General features: G+C 34.8%; 1 protein-coding gene across 6 annotated transcripts in view; it reads left to right on the top strand.

The window, feature by feature from the left end:
• Positions 1-15,224, top strand: part of USP34 (ubiquitin specific peptidase 34) — a 246,281-nt gene that overhangs the window by 141,133 nt on the left and 89,924 nt on the right. For all 6 annotated transcript variants that reach the window (XM_024133566.3, XM_024133567.3, XM_028496944.2 and 3 more), the window contains 6 exons: positions 6,733-6,833; positions 7,046-7,255; positions 10,749-10,874; positions 12,070-12,192; positions 12,321-12,404; positions 12,928-13,014. In XM_024133566.3, the coding sequence (XP_023989334.1) occupies positions 6,733-6,833; positions 7,046-7,255; positions 10,749-10,874; positions 12,070-12,192; positions 12,321-12,404; positions 12,928-13,014 (731 nt within the window). The remainder of the gene's footprint in view (positions 1-6,732; positions 6,834-7,045; positions 7,256-10,748; positions 10,875-12,069; positions 12,193-12,320; positions 12,405-12,927; positions 13,015-15,224) is intronic.

The raw sequence follows: 15,224 nt of genomic DNA, 5'->3' as shown, positions 1-15,224 counted from the left end.
TGCTTATAAATGGGTCTGCACAGTTCAGACCTTTGTTGTTCAGGGGTCAGCTATATACTTAAAACACAAATGGTAGCATTCCTTTTATACTCTTGACCCCTTGTTTGTTGTGCTTAATATTATCTTAGAGAACATTCCATATTAGTACATATAGAACATTCTTTTTAAGATCTGCATTGTCTGTAATATGGTGGGTACTATGATTTATTTTACCTGTTCTCTATTAATTGACATCTGTTTCCTTTCTTTTGATTTTATAGTGTTATAGATAGTATCCTTAATACATACATTATCTAATGCATGTTGGCTAAATACCTAGGTATGGAATTTTGATATCAAAAAGTATGTTTTTGTTAACATTGAAATATATTGTACATAAAGAGAATATGAAATGAGTAATAATAAAATGAAAACCACCAATGTACCTACCACCCAGATTAAGGAGTAGAACATTATTAGAAGCTAGTTGTGTGTCCCTCCCTGATATCATCCTTTCCACTTCCCCTTAACACTATCTTGATTTGTTACTCTTTTTTTGGTGTTCTTTATAGTTTTACCTCCAGTGTATATATTCCTAAACAATGTATTTAGTTCTGTGAAAGAGATAAGTATGCACAAACTTGATGGATTAAGGAAAAGAAAGTACAGCCTTGTTAGGTCACAGAAGAACACAAGTTAAAGAGGGTGTACTTTCACCCTCTCTAAAGATTTGTGTAAAGCCTCATCTGAGGTTATCAGTGAGACAATTCTCAACTTTAGGTCTTGGCACAGTGAAGACATATTTTAGTGCTGTAATGTTGACAAGATGCTGAAATACCAACAGAAATACAGTCACAGAGTCTCTTCTTTTTCTAATCTCTTCATGACCTACTTTAGCTCTCAGGAATAGATCAAAATAGAATTTCTTTTGTGAGGTAATATGAATGTCTTGTGCTGATTTAAGCAGTAGGACATGAAGGTGAGAGTAGAAATTTCATTGTCATATTCTGGTAGTGAACATGACTGGTAAAGACAGTCTGGGTTCAGATAAGAATCTGGGCCAGGTTCACTTGCCATTCTTTCCTTAGACAGAGAAAGTATTATGAAGGCAGCAGAGATTTTGGTCATGTGTCCCTCAGTAATACATTTTTCTAGTCACACTGATCCTATTGACTATCCTTCACATCTGATGCACAGCAGTTGGATCTCCTTTATCGTCCTCATAATTCTTTTTGTCTCTCTCCTATGTTGACTATTCTGTTTCCAGTATTCCATACCTTCTTTATTGGTTCACTTTTTTATTTGGCTGGAATACAATGCAGTTGTCCAGTAGCTTCTTGAGAGAATGTTGATATGGGGTAAAGTTTGTGATTCTTTGAATGATCAAAAATACATTTCTCATACTTTAAATGCTGATTTGGCTGGGTATAGAATTCTAGATTGGAGATAATTTTGTTTCAGAATTTTAGAGATATTACTGCATTGTGTTTTGTGGTTCTGTTATTGCTGTTTAGAATTATGAAGCCATTCAGATTTCTGATATTTTTTTACACATCCAATTTTTTTTTCCTCTTCTAGAGCTTAATGAATCTTCTTGTTCCTAATATTCTGAAATTTTACAGTACTAGGCCTGAGTATGGATCTATTTTCAACAATTGTAATGGGTACTTTAATATTTAGAGGTCCGTTTTAGTTTGGCAAGTTGTATCTTTAAGTTTGGGGAAATTTTCTTGAATTAGCCTTCCTGTGTTCTGTTTTATCATTTATCTCTAAATTCTTTATCTACATGTTTCATCTCTTGGACTATTCCTAATTTACTTATCTTTTCTTTCCTATAGTTCATTTCTTTGAGTGTTAACTTCCTGAGAGATGATCTCAACTTTATTTTACAATTCTTTTGAGTTTTTCATTTTTGCTGTCATGCTTTTAATATCAGACATCTGTTTTGTGTCCTCAAGAGTACTCCTATTATCGTAGTTGAAATATCTTTTTGAGAATATTGGGGTTTTTTCTTTCCTTAATTGTTGAATCTTTAAAAATCCAGACTGATGGTGCCCTCATTTCAATTAGAATGTTTAGCTAATTACCTAATTATTTTCTGTTAATCTCATCTCGTCTTTAACCTTATATTTACCACTCTGGCATTCTTTATTCCTACGTATAGATTGAAATATTTCCATTTGCTTTCTTTTTTTCTTCCTCTTTCTAATGAATTTCCCTTAAAAATGTTTATATTGCAGATCTGGTGATGAATTTTCTCAAGCTTTTTTTGTTTGAATAAAAAGTTTGTTTTGCCTTCAATTTTGAAAGAAATTTTCACTGGATATAGAATTCTAGGTAAAGAAATTTTGTTCTTTCAGGACTTTATAAAAAAATTTCCCATTATCATTTGGCTTGCAAAGTTTCTGACCAGGAGTCTGTGGTTTTTCTTATCTTTCATCCTTTGTATACAGTGTATCTTTTTTTTTTTCCCAGTATGCGGGCCTCTCACTGTTGTGGCCTCTCCCGTTGCGGAGCCCAGGCTCTGGACGCGCAGGCTCAGCGGCCATGGCTCATGGGCCTAGCCGCTCCGCGGCATGTGGGATCTTCCCACACCGGGGCACAAACCCGTGTCCCCTGCATTGGCAGGCAGACTCTCAACTACTGCGCCACCAGGGAAGCCCTATATTGTGTGTCTTTTTAACTGCTTCGTTTTAAAGACTTTTCTTTAACATTGATTTTCAGCAGTTTGATGATTATTGTGCCTTGTTGTGTTTTTGTGTTATGCAGCTTGGGTTTAGTTCAGCTTCTTGGGTCTGTTGTGTATTTATAACATTTACCAATTATATATTTTTTCAAATATTTTTTTCTTTTTCCTTACCCCTCGCCATAATTTCTGGGCTTCTAATTAAATGTATCTTAGTCTGTTTGTTAGTGTCTCATAGATCACTGAGGTGCTGTTCTTTTCCTTTATTCCTTTTCTTTTTCTCTTCTTCTCTTTCTTTTCCTTCTCTTTCTACCCCTTCAATCCCTCTTCTCTTTCCCTCCTTTGTCAGGTGTCGATCTTGTTCCTGTGCCAAATCAGTATAAGTCAGAGTATGGATTATAAATTTGTGTCTGGTTTAGGATTTATCTTTTTGACGTCTTGATGGTTACTGTAAGTGCATTTGATTTCCAGCTTGCAAACTTGTTTGCTATCATCTATTCTCTTTTTTTCCCTGTCAGATGTGTGTAAAATTTTTAAAATTTACTTTATTGCAGCTTCAGAGGATAAAAATTAGATATGTGTTGTTTAATATATCATCATAACCTAAGAATTTTTAAGATTTCTTTTTCCAACATTCATTGCATTAAGATATTAAATTTTGGGGGACTTCCTTGGTGGCACAGTGGTTAAGAATCTGCCTGCCAGTGCAGGGGACACGGGTTTGAGCCCTGGTCCAGGGAGATCCCACATGCCACAGAGCAGCTAAGCCCGTGTGCCACAACTACTGAGCCTGCTCTGTAGAACTGGGAGCCACAAATACTGAGCCCACGTGCCACAGCTACTGAAGCCCGTGCACCCTAGAGCCCATGCTCCGCAGCAAGAGAAGCCACTGCAGTGACAAGCCCATGCACTGCAATGAAGAATAGCCCCTTCCCACCACAACTAGAGAAAGCCCGCACACAGCAACGAAGACCCAACGCAGCCAAAAAATAAATTAATTTAAAACAAAAGATATTAAATTTTTTAAAGATAGCAACTTTTTCAAGAACTGTTAAGGAATAAGCGATTCTTAGGTTACAGAAGATCCTCTCAAAAGTAGTAGAAGATAGAAAGCTGCTCAGTTAACTGTAAAAACCAATTCAGCCATTATAATTGAAAGTTGATACGTTATGTACACAATGTGTAGGCCTAATTCACATACCAAGTAGAGTCCAAAATCCTAGATAAACTGCTAGCCATCTTAGTTCTATTTTGTAACAAAGTCGTGCATGCTTAGGGTCTCTTAAAAACTGGGAAGCAAATCAACTCGATATTATCTTAGCAATACCTCACGACTAAGGATATTTTATCTCACTATTGTAAAAAGATCAATAGTCATAGATTGTATTAGATTATCTCAATAACATAGAAAAGAAATTTTATTAATAAAAATCTACCGAAGTATTAAAAATTTAATATAGAGTTTCTGTTCATCTAGTAGCCCATGTTTTTCTTAAGCACTAATTTTAAATGATTTGGATAAAACATTACTATCAGAAGAGGGAACTCAGTGATAATTTGTGGGTAATATAATGATGAATAGGAAACTAAAGAAATCAAGTGTTTTGTAGCAGTTTAAAAAACAGGATACTTTTTTGTTTGTTTGCTTTGCTGCACGTGGCATCTTAGTTCCCAACCAGGGATTGAACCCAGGGTAATGGCAGTGAAAGCGGCGGAACCTAACCACTGGACCACCAGGGAAGTCCCTAGTTAGGGTACTCTTTTTTTTTTTTTTTTTGGTATGCGGGCCTCTCACTGTTGTGGCCTCTCCCGTTGCGGAGCACAGGCTCCGGACACACAGGCCCAGCGGCCATGGCTCACGGGCCCAGCCGCTCCGCTGCATGTGGGATCTTCCTGGATCGGGGCATGAACCCGTGTCCCCTACATCGGCAGGCGGATTCTCAACCACTGCGCCACCAGGGAAGCCCTAGGGTACTCTTAATATGACGTGTTTGTGGAATATATGAGAATAAAACTTTTTTGAGATATGTAAATGAACACTTGAATAAGTGATTATACCTAGCATCTCTATATAAAATATTGTAGAGATGCCAAGTTAATTTCTTTCTTAATATATTTTACCTAAATCTGAATGAATTTTTACTTTAAATTGGATGAAACTGCTCTGAATAATTAACTGTGTGAATAAACTAAACAATATCAGAAGTTCTGAGAGGAAAACCTGAAAGGATAATAGGTGAATTTCAGTACTAGCTATTATACATGTAAAAACTACAATATTATCTCATAAAGAGTGTTAATTAAATCACAATAGATAGCAAAGAAATAGTCTTATGAGATGTTTGGTTTCGGGGCAGAAAGAAAAACCCTGTCTCTCTTATGTTCAGGATGAATTTAAAGTATTCTCTATATACACATACGTGTGCATACACACAATAAACTCTAGGAAAATTCAGAAGATACAGGATTGAAAATTTATCGAACTTTTGGGAGGGCCAAGGTTTCTAGGCTTAGAAATAACAAGAAGGGAAAAAAAACATAGGTTTAGCTATACAACAATTAGCAATTTTGCTACACAACAATTATACTTTTTAAAAATATATAATTTTATTTATTTATGCATGCTGTGCTGGGTCTTAGTTGCTGCATGCAGACTCTTAGTTGTGGCATGAAGACTCTTAGTTGCAGCATGCATGCGGGTTGTAGTTCCCCATCCAGGGATCAAACCGGGCCCCCTGCATTGGGAGCACGGAGTCTTGCCCACTGGACCACCAGGGAAGTCCCATACACAACAGTTACATTTAAGGAAAAATACTGAAATGAATCTTACTGGAGGAACCCATTTTCTTTCCCTGTGTTTGAAATATTTTCAGGTAGAATTTTCTTACTTGAGTGGAGGGGAAAGGTAATTTTAAAACGTTATATGTCATTGTGGAAAGCAATAATCGGGCTTCACTCATTCCTGAAAATAGTTGGATAGTGCCTATCCAGTGGAATTTTCCTACATTAAGTTAATAAAATTTAACAATATTTGAGTTTAATTATTCATCAGATATTTCATCATTTTGCTTAACTTTCTTCCTCTATCAAGCATTTTCTTTAAGAAAAGTTTTTTTTCATGGATTAAACAATAATTAATTTGAATGCCTGCTGTTCTAATGCTGGGAATACATGTGTGCCTTTGTGGAACTGGGTTGGTTTTTTTTTTAGTGGGGGAGAGACAGATACTTAAATATAATATCAGATGCTAATAAATGCTTTAGAGAAAGATAAAGCAGAGTAAGGGATTAATAGTGAGATGAGGCTTTTTAGATTGAGTAGTTAGGAGGAAGGCCTTTTAGAGCTCACATTTGATGAAAGACTTAACTGTGGGAATGATCCATATGCATTCCTGGGGAGGAGCATCTTAGACCTTGAGATGGGAACGTGCTTGATGCTTTCAAGAAAGAACATGCTTGGGTGGCTAAAGCATATTTTGGTAGGGACGATGGTGGGAAATGAAGTTGAAGCAAAGAGGACTTATGCATTCTAGAAATGAATTGCCTCAGTCTATTGAGTTCGTTGAGTTTACTGTAATCTAGAATGTTGTAGCTCATCTTTTTTCTTGTCAGAACTTTTTTTCTGCCCTATAATCTATTTTATTTTGTGTTGATAGGTAATAACAGGGAAGAGAAAACGCAATCATTATAAATACATGCTGGTTACTTGTGAACTAAGGCATTAATGAATCTGTTTCTCCTGAATGTATTACTAAGGGGAAATGCTGTAGGTTCCCAGAAAGCTCTGTAGTGTTTTTTACTTGTAAAAATTTTCATATTATTAAGCAAGCAGGAATTGATCTTATTAGAGTGGTGGTAAAGGAGAATTTTCTTGTAATTTTTACTGCCTAAGGCTAACATCAGACGACAGAAAATAATATAAGAAGTATGCTTGGCCCTGTTTCCACTGTGCTCAAGAATTCTATTTAAGCTTAATGTCCAGTGGAATTAATTGCTATAACTGTATATTCATGTTGGCAAGTAAGTTAACTCTTATAAAAAAGTTCACTTATGTTTTCTGTTTTTAAGGAGGCCTTATGGGACCAGTCAGGATGATTTCATCTGGACATGAATTAACAACAGATTATGATGAGAAAGCACTTCATGAGCTTGGTTTTAAGGATATGCAGGTACGCGTAAATGTGGTTTGAGTTTTAGTCATCTGTTGACTTATAGTCAATAGTTGTTTAGTTGAAGATACAGTTCAAAAACAGTTCTTACTGCTTTTGTTATATTAAAAGTGTAAGGGAAGTTATTTTCTACTTCACAGATTTATTAAACCAAAAACTTGATATGTCTAATTATGTGTTGATTTTTTTCCCCGTTGCTCCTGTTTTTATAGATGGTATTTGTATCTTTGGGTGCACCAAGGAGAGAACGGAAAGGGGAAGGTGTTCAGCTGCCAGCATCTTGCCTACCACCCCCTCAGAAGGACAACATTCCGATGCTTTTGCTTTTACAAGAACCTCATTTAACTACTCTTTTTGATTTATTAGAGATGCTCGCATCATTTAAACCACCCTCAGGAAAAATGGCAGTTGAAGATAGTGAGGTGACTATATCATTTCATTTTCACAAAATCTTGTTTTGTCTTTCTGTTGAGTGGAAAATAATTTTCTCAGTAATCTCTTAAAAGCAGTAAAACCAAGGAATCCATTTATTAATTCATTAACTATTTAAGTGCCTAATATCCCAGGCGTGCTGTTTACAAGGATCAAAATAGACACAGTTTCAGCCTTCATTGAATCCAGTGGGGAAGACAGATAATTGACATGCCTAACAGTTTCAAGTAAACTAACATAAATAGTTTCAGGTAGAGATAGTTCCTACGACTTGCCATTATTAAGGACTGGTGATGATAGACTGTTTATATTTTATTTGGTCAAGGAAGGTTTCTCTGAGGGAGACCATATAAATCTGAGCTTGCAGGATGAAAAGGAGCCTACTAAATGAAGTGGATGAGGAATGATCTGGATAGAGTAAACTGATTCCTGAAGCCCTTGATATAAGAAGGAGTTAGGCAGGTCTGGGAATTGTTTGGGAGCTGGTAAGTAGAGTGTGGAAGGTAGTGGGAGAGTAAAATGAGGGGAATGAAATGAAAAGATAAACAGAGTCAAACTGGCCATGGCAAGCTATTTCCAATTCACTCAAAGTAAAGTGGACAGAATTGAAGTATTTTAAGCAGAGAGAGAGACATATGTTTTGATTTTTGATTTAAAGGTAATAGGTTTGTTTGACAAGAATAGAAAAAGCAGTAAGGAACCTAATGTACTAGTCCAAGGAAGATTTGACTTTAAATAACATCTTTTTTTTTTTTTTTTTTTTGTGGTATGCAGGCCTCTCACTATTGTGGCCTCTCCCGTTGCGGAGCACAGGCTCCGGACACACAGGCTCAGCAGCCATGGCTCACGGGCCCAGCCGCTCCGTGGCATGTGGGATCTTCCCGGACCGGGGCACAAACCCGTGTCCCCTGCATCGGCAGGCGGACGCTCAACCACTGCGCCACCAGGGAAGCCCTAAATAACATATTTTTAGTGATAACTCACAAACTTAGTTCTGCAGACCAAACCTCTTCTCTGAGTTCCAAACTCAGTTATCCAGTTGTTTACTTGATGCTTCCACTTGATGTCCCACAGGCATCCATTCTTCTTCATTCAGATGGAATCCACCCAGTTGCTCAAGCCAGAAACCTGGATGCCATCTCTGTTTTTCTTCTTCCTGAACCCGAATCTATCCCTACTCCTAATCCAATCTACCACACGTAATGTTGTTTTGACCTGTTGTCCACTTAATTTTTTTCCACTGCCGCCATTCTATTTCAGGGCACCATCTCTCTTGGAAGAATCATTATTTTGAGACTGAGTGGCAAATAAAATAGTGGTGCTGAGGGAGAGGTCACAACAGTGAGAGGCCCGCGTACCTCAAAAAAAAAAAAAAATAGTGGTGCTTTTATGACTTTCCTTATGTTAGGCTAACTGTTCTTTCTTTCCCAACAGTGTTAAGTGGCTTATTTCTATGTTTTCAGAATGTGTTTGGTCATGAATGACCAAATTGAATCATCTGTTCCCCATAACCTGGTTCCTTTTGTGGTGGCACACTCTTTAATTCCTAAGAAATCCCCTTTTTGTTCAAGCAGAATAATCAATAATAGATGTCCATAAACCTTCATTTCCTCACCTGTTAAATTTTATGCCATAAATACTTAATAACCTTTTACTTCATGTCAACAGTGTATTGCCAGTTTAAAAGAGAGAAAGATAATTATAAGAATTTCCCAGTTTTCCAGGAGGGTGCTAGGGTTCTACACAGTGTGTTATGGGAACATAAGCAGGAAACAAAAATTTGGGGAAGATTTCTGCAAAAGAGGAGTTGTTTAAATTGGGTCCAACTGCTGATAAAGAAGGAAAAGAAGCATTACAGAGTCACAGAAAAGTGAATGGCATGATTGAAAAATTGGGAGTGTGAGTATGATGTAATTCAAATATAAGGACAGAAAGGGAGATTGTAACCTATACCACAAAGGACCTTAAGAGGTTTTTATTCTTAGTAAAATAGATGACTGTTATCATGGAAGATTTTAAAACAACAAAATGAGATCTTTTTTGGACTTTCAGAAACGAAGTTTTGGTGTTACTGTGGAGGATTATATTAGAGAAAACAAAGACCCAGAGGTACAAGAGCCAGTTAATAGATCATTGTAATTGTCCATGTGAGGCCTAAACCAGAGAGAAAGCATTCATTTTTGGGCAGTTATATTATTGAACTTGGTGACAGGTATGCCATTGGTGGTGTGGGGTTTCTTTGTTGTACAAGACCGGTTCAGTCTTGAAGAGGATTACTAGAAGAATAAAGGATCTTCACTGTGTATGACCCATATTGTAGGACCTGTCAGTCATAATGTAGAACATAGTCTTGTACACCAGGGAGATTTTTTTTTTCCTTCAAATAATTTTTTGCACAGAATTCAGTCCCTTCCTCCTTTCCTCCCTCTCTCCCCACCTTCTCTTTTTTAAACTGGATGTTTACAAAGGAATGAATTTTATTTTACTGAAGAACTCTCAGTGCCTTGTCCCCAAATAAACTAAAAGTGTTACTTGGGTTGCTTCTCTTTCTTCATCAGGGCTGTGAAAAGCAAAGTTTACTTTGAAACTCTTGTCTTTAAAATTCTCTTGCCTTCAAAGTATATTATTACCTTTATACCATTATACAAAAAGAACGAAATTACTTTTTGTAGATGTATAAGAAGATTTCTTTGGCATCTCTTATACTGTATAATACCTCAGAATCATTATGACAGCAGCTAGTAGTAGAATAATACTATACAAATTCATACTCTGGAAAATTCCAAAACTTTTGCTGCTTTAGCTTTTGCTGCTTGTTTACCTCTTGGGGTTGTGCTTTAATTAAAAAAAAAAAGAAAAGAAACTTGCCTGTTTCTTACATACCTTCTGTAATATTCTTTAGCTTACTGTTATCTCAGTACCTTAGAGAGTTCAAATTTAACAAACGATAATGGAAAAAAGTAGGTTCTTTAAAATTGTTTGCTTTTCTCTTAATCTCTGCTTGTCTGAGACTGGAATATAAGGAAGGCATGGATTAGCAAAATAAGAGAAACAGGTGTACTCTTTTCCCAAATGTAAGGTCAGGGATTTAATTTACCAGGTCTTTGTCATTCTTAGAATAGTGACCGTGACCTGCAGGGAAGAAATAGATGATAGTCTTATTGAAATTTACGTGGATGGCTTTATAAAACAGACATTCTTACTTTTGTTTGAAAAGTTTTTCTGAGGAAAGTGGCCAGACTTGCAGATCACTTTTTCCCAGAAAAGTGTTCAGTAACAAGTTGAAAAACCACTACTTTGATATAACTTAATTTATTGAATAAATTTATTTACTGTGTAACAAATGCTTTATTCTCACTTTTAAAGTAAGATTTAAAAATATTATCAAATATGACAATTAGTGATTTTATGCAGATCAAACTTAAGTTTAGATGTTTCAAAAAACTGATCTGTCTTGATAAGCAGTTGCTCTTATTTGTATAGAGCTTAAGATGTGAAGAACTTCATCTTCATGCAGAAAACCTCTCTAGGCGTGTATGGGAGCTACTGATGCTTCTTCCTACATGTCCTAACATGTTGATGGCATTCCAGAATATCTCAGATGAACAGGTAAGTCCACAAAATATTTTTACTTCCCTGGAGGATGGTACCAGTTTACATTCCTACTGGTAGTGTATGAGAGTGCTTGTTGACTGGTAACCTCAGTAAAATTTTGCCCATTTAATGGGTAAAAAGTGCCAGTTCATTTTAATGTTCATATATTTAATTATTAGTGAGATTGAATAATATGGGCTAAATACAAGGCAAGGATTTTCTCTAAAATTATCTTTAGAAAACAGTGAATTTGTCTTTATATTAGTGTTTTTTCATATTACTTAATGTTCTGAATTTTGCTTTGTTTTTGACAACAAAGTAACGTTTAGAGAAAATACCCTATGATTTAATGACATTGCTTCAGTGCTTGTTTTGGCTGCTTATACAAGTCAACTGGTAGAAATAGAGAAGAAAGGAGTCAAAGAAATTTAATATATATTAATATTCCCAGAGGCATGACCTCACATGTATTAAGTGTTATATATCTTTGTAAAGATGTCTGTTAAAGTTAAAGATTATTTTTAAAAGTTATATAGTAAGGAGTTACTTAGTGGAGATACCAACAGAACACCTATAGGACTAATGGAAAAACAATGTCCTAATGTTATGCTAATGGTTATCTATAATTTGGGACGTTGTTATGTGATTTCTCAGGGTCTTGTATTTCAAATGACTTGGAAGTGAAGAAGATGGGCCTAGAAAATGGTGGTTGATGACTCACTGTAGCTCTAATAATATTGTCAAGGATTCACATTAAGTGTGAATAACACTTTCATAAATTGCGAGTAGAAAAGAACAGTATTTTAAAGTTTATGTATTTGTATATGACTTTTTAAATGAGTAGGTGTCACATAAATATTAAGTACACACTGTACTGCTTCTGTATCCTTAAAAGTTCACACATTCAATTATGCTGCAATGTGTTTTTCATTGGGAAGATGGCAAATTACCTCAACTGTTGTGGAGGTTTAACATACAGTTTTTTCCTATGCTGCTGTTGTGTATTAATTTTAACAAAATTTAATGAATAATTGGTGTTTTAAGCATATGATTAGTACCAATTATATAATTGGTCTTCACTTGTTTGAACATATTTCAATATATATGTAATATTTGAGTTTTTATATAGTGTCATTTTCTTTAGTTTTTTGGGGGGGGTGTCTCTTAGTAAGTTGGTTGGAGAAACCTGTGTTTCTTTTTTTAATTTAAGTGTAATGATGGACTTAATTGGAAAGAACTGCTCAAAATTAAGAGTGCTCACAAGCTATTATATGCCCTGGAAATTATTGAAGCACTGGGAAAACCTAACAGAAGAATAAGAAGAGAGTCAACGGTAATTGCTTTTCCATTATTATCATTAAATGTTTGTTTTCTCTTTGGAGCAAAATTCTGGAGTATGTTATCTTTTAATTCTCCTGCCACCCTTCCTTATTTATTTATTTATTTTTGCCATTCCCACAGGGAAGTTATAGTGATCTTTATCCAGATTCAGATGATTCAAGTGAGGATCAAGTGGAAAATAGTAAAAATTCCTGGAGTTGCAAGGTTTGATCATATTATGTTTTGCAGTGTATTGGTAAAAATAATTTATCTCTAATTTTCCAAAAGAAGTTACCATAATTATTGTTTTAAACTAACTTACCATTTAAATAAAGCATAGTGTAAAAATTATGTATTACTCTAATCACAGTAATAAATAAACTGAGATTATTTAATGCTTTGGTGCTCCTATTTTTAGCACTTATTATTTTTTCTCCTTCATTGGAATACTGTGTTAGGACATCCTAGTGCCTGGGATTAAATGGTTAATGGAATACAAAGATATGTGTATAGAATTTTATAAGAACCTTTTAAAAAAATTTTTGAAAATTAGTTGTTTGCTGTTACTTTATTGTATAGACGTTATATTGGTTATTTAGTCAAAGAATAATTTCTTAAATGAAAGATATGTAATATTTTACTTACACAAACAGACATACACACACACCCAGTTACTGAATCAAAAAGCAGATCTTTACTACATTATGTAGTTCTTTCCTCTTACCATTACTCTCACAATTGCTTACAGTTTGTTGCTGCTGGAGGGCTTCAACAGTTATTAGAAATTTTTAATTCTGGAATTCTAGAGCCAAAAGAGCAGGAATCCTGGACTGTGGTAAGTGAAAATTTGCATTTTCAACCAGTTACAGTAGTTACCCCAGTGAGTCACTTCCATGAACCATTGGCAAGTGTAACTTTTGCTGCAAACTTTATTGTAGTAAAGGAAAGTGTGGAGTACAATAGAAATAAATTTAAGAAAAAATAAGGAATCTGATAAACTAATTATGCAATAAGAGTTCTCCATGTCAACTCAGTTAAAAAAATTTAAGTGATAATATTAATGACTCTGAACTATAGGTAATTCACGAACATTTTTCCATTAGTTTGGTAAACTATATATTAATATTTATATAGTCTTAAAATTTGGATGCTTTTTAAGAAAAACTTGGTTTTATGTCTTCAGTTTTTTGAAAACATCCTTTTTCTTTGTTTCATTTTGTTTTGACCATTTCTTCCTTTAAGCAACACTACTCAAAAATGTATTTCCAGACCATTTGTGACTAGTCGGCAGTGAAAAAGGTACAGGACTTGAGAGTAAGCCTTTAGATATTTTTACAGCAATTGGACATTGCCGCAGTGTATTTTTAATAGTATTTTACAAAATTTTTGATCCTTAACAAAATGAAAGTTTTAGAAAATGGTACTTTATCACTGTTAACTTGACAAAGCACTGTCCTATAATGTTAGGAAAATAAAATTGTGGAATATTTAAAAATTCATAATGCTGGACCAAACTGTGTAATCCAGTTTTGTATTAAATGGAAAGGATGCTCATTTCCTGACCTCCAGCAAAGCAGAATAGCATCATCAAAGACTGCATTCAAATTTTAATTTCTTAGTACTTGTGTTTTAGAATTATTTTAGAACCTAGGAGTCAGATGTTCTTGATTTACTATCAAATGCTGGTACACCCAAGATATTAATGAAAGAAAATACATTTAAGCATATTGCTGTCTACCAAGATTTTGTTAATCTTACCATCGCTTTCAATACTTTTTGCCATTTTTATTTTATATATTTTGCTACAGATATTTTCCTTTTGAGAATGGATACATCTACTACAGTAATTGTTTTCTGTCTCTTAGAACTGAAATGTCTGTTGTGTTTTATTGTTGTGTCTTTGTTGTCTCACTGATCTCTCAATTATAAGGTGCCTTTTAGTTCTTTGGCAAAGTGGGAGAATTTAAAATCTTTAATGAGTAGTTGTGTGTCGTTTATAGGACTTTTGTTTATAAACTGCTCTAAGTTTGGCTCTGAATAAAGTTTACAGGTAATCACATGCTAAAGATGTTCTCTCTTTGTTTCCTTTAAAATTTGGACATTTTTATGAAGTATTAAGAAAAATTTACTGCTATATGGGACACATTGTAGCCTGGCAACGCTTGAGATGCCCAGCTTGCTTGAGACACTGATGGCTTTCAAGTCAGCTGAGATCCCATATTTATAATGTATCTCTCAATATATTATAGGGTACTGTGGATACTCTTACAAGATGAACAAAATTTCAAGATTTTCCTGAAGTCCAATTTGTCTGTTTTTTTCTTTTGTTACCTAAGCCTTTGGTGTACTGTCCAAGAAATCATTGCCAAATACAGTGTCATCGCACTTTTGTTCTGTGTTTTCTTCCAAGAGTTTTATTGTTTTAGGTCTTATATTTAGATCCTTGATTCATTTTGAGTTAATTGTTGTATATGGTGTTAGGTAAGGGTTCAACTTCATTCTTTTGCATGTGGAGATGCAGGTTTCCCAGCATATTTTCTTGAAAAGACTCCTTTCCCCACAGTCAATGGTCTTGGTACTCTTCAAAAATCATTTGAACATATTCGTGAGGGTTTATTTTCAGGCTCTCTATTCCATTCCTTTTATTTTTTTGTCTATCTTTATGCCAGTACTACACTGTATTGATTACTGTAGCTTTGTAGTAAGTTTTGAAATCAGAGAATGTGAGTCTTCCAGTTTTGTTCTTTTCTTTTAAGATTGTCTATTTGGAGTCCCTTGAGATTCCTTGTGAATTTTAAAATGGATTTTGCTGTTTCTGCCAGAAACATCATTAGGATTTTGTTAGGGATTGCATTGAATCTGTAGGTCACTTTGGGTAGTATTGATATTTTAATAAGTCTTCCAGTCCGTGAACACAGGATGTGTTTCCATTTATTTGTCTTTAATTTCCTTGAGCAGTTTTTTTTTTTAACATCTTTATTGGAGTATAACTGTTTTACAATAGTGTTAGTTTCTCCTTTACAACAAAGTGAATCAGTTATACAT

Source organism: Physeter macrocephalus, chromosome 12 (genome assembly GCF_002837175.3).
Source record: "Physeter macrocephalus isolate SW-GA chromosome 12, ASM283717v5, whole genome shotgun sequence".
Classification (NCBI taxonomy): Eukaryota; Metazoa; Chordata; class Mammalia; order Artiodactyla; family Physeteridae; genus Physeter; species Physeter macrocephalus.
This window is presented reverse-complemented; position numbering and strand designations above follow the sequence as displayed.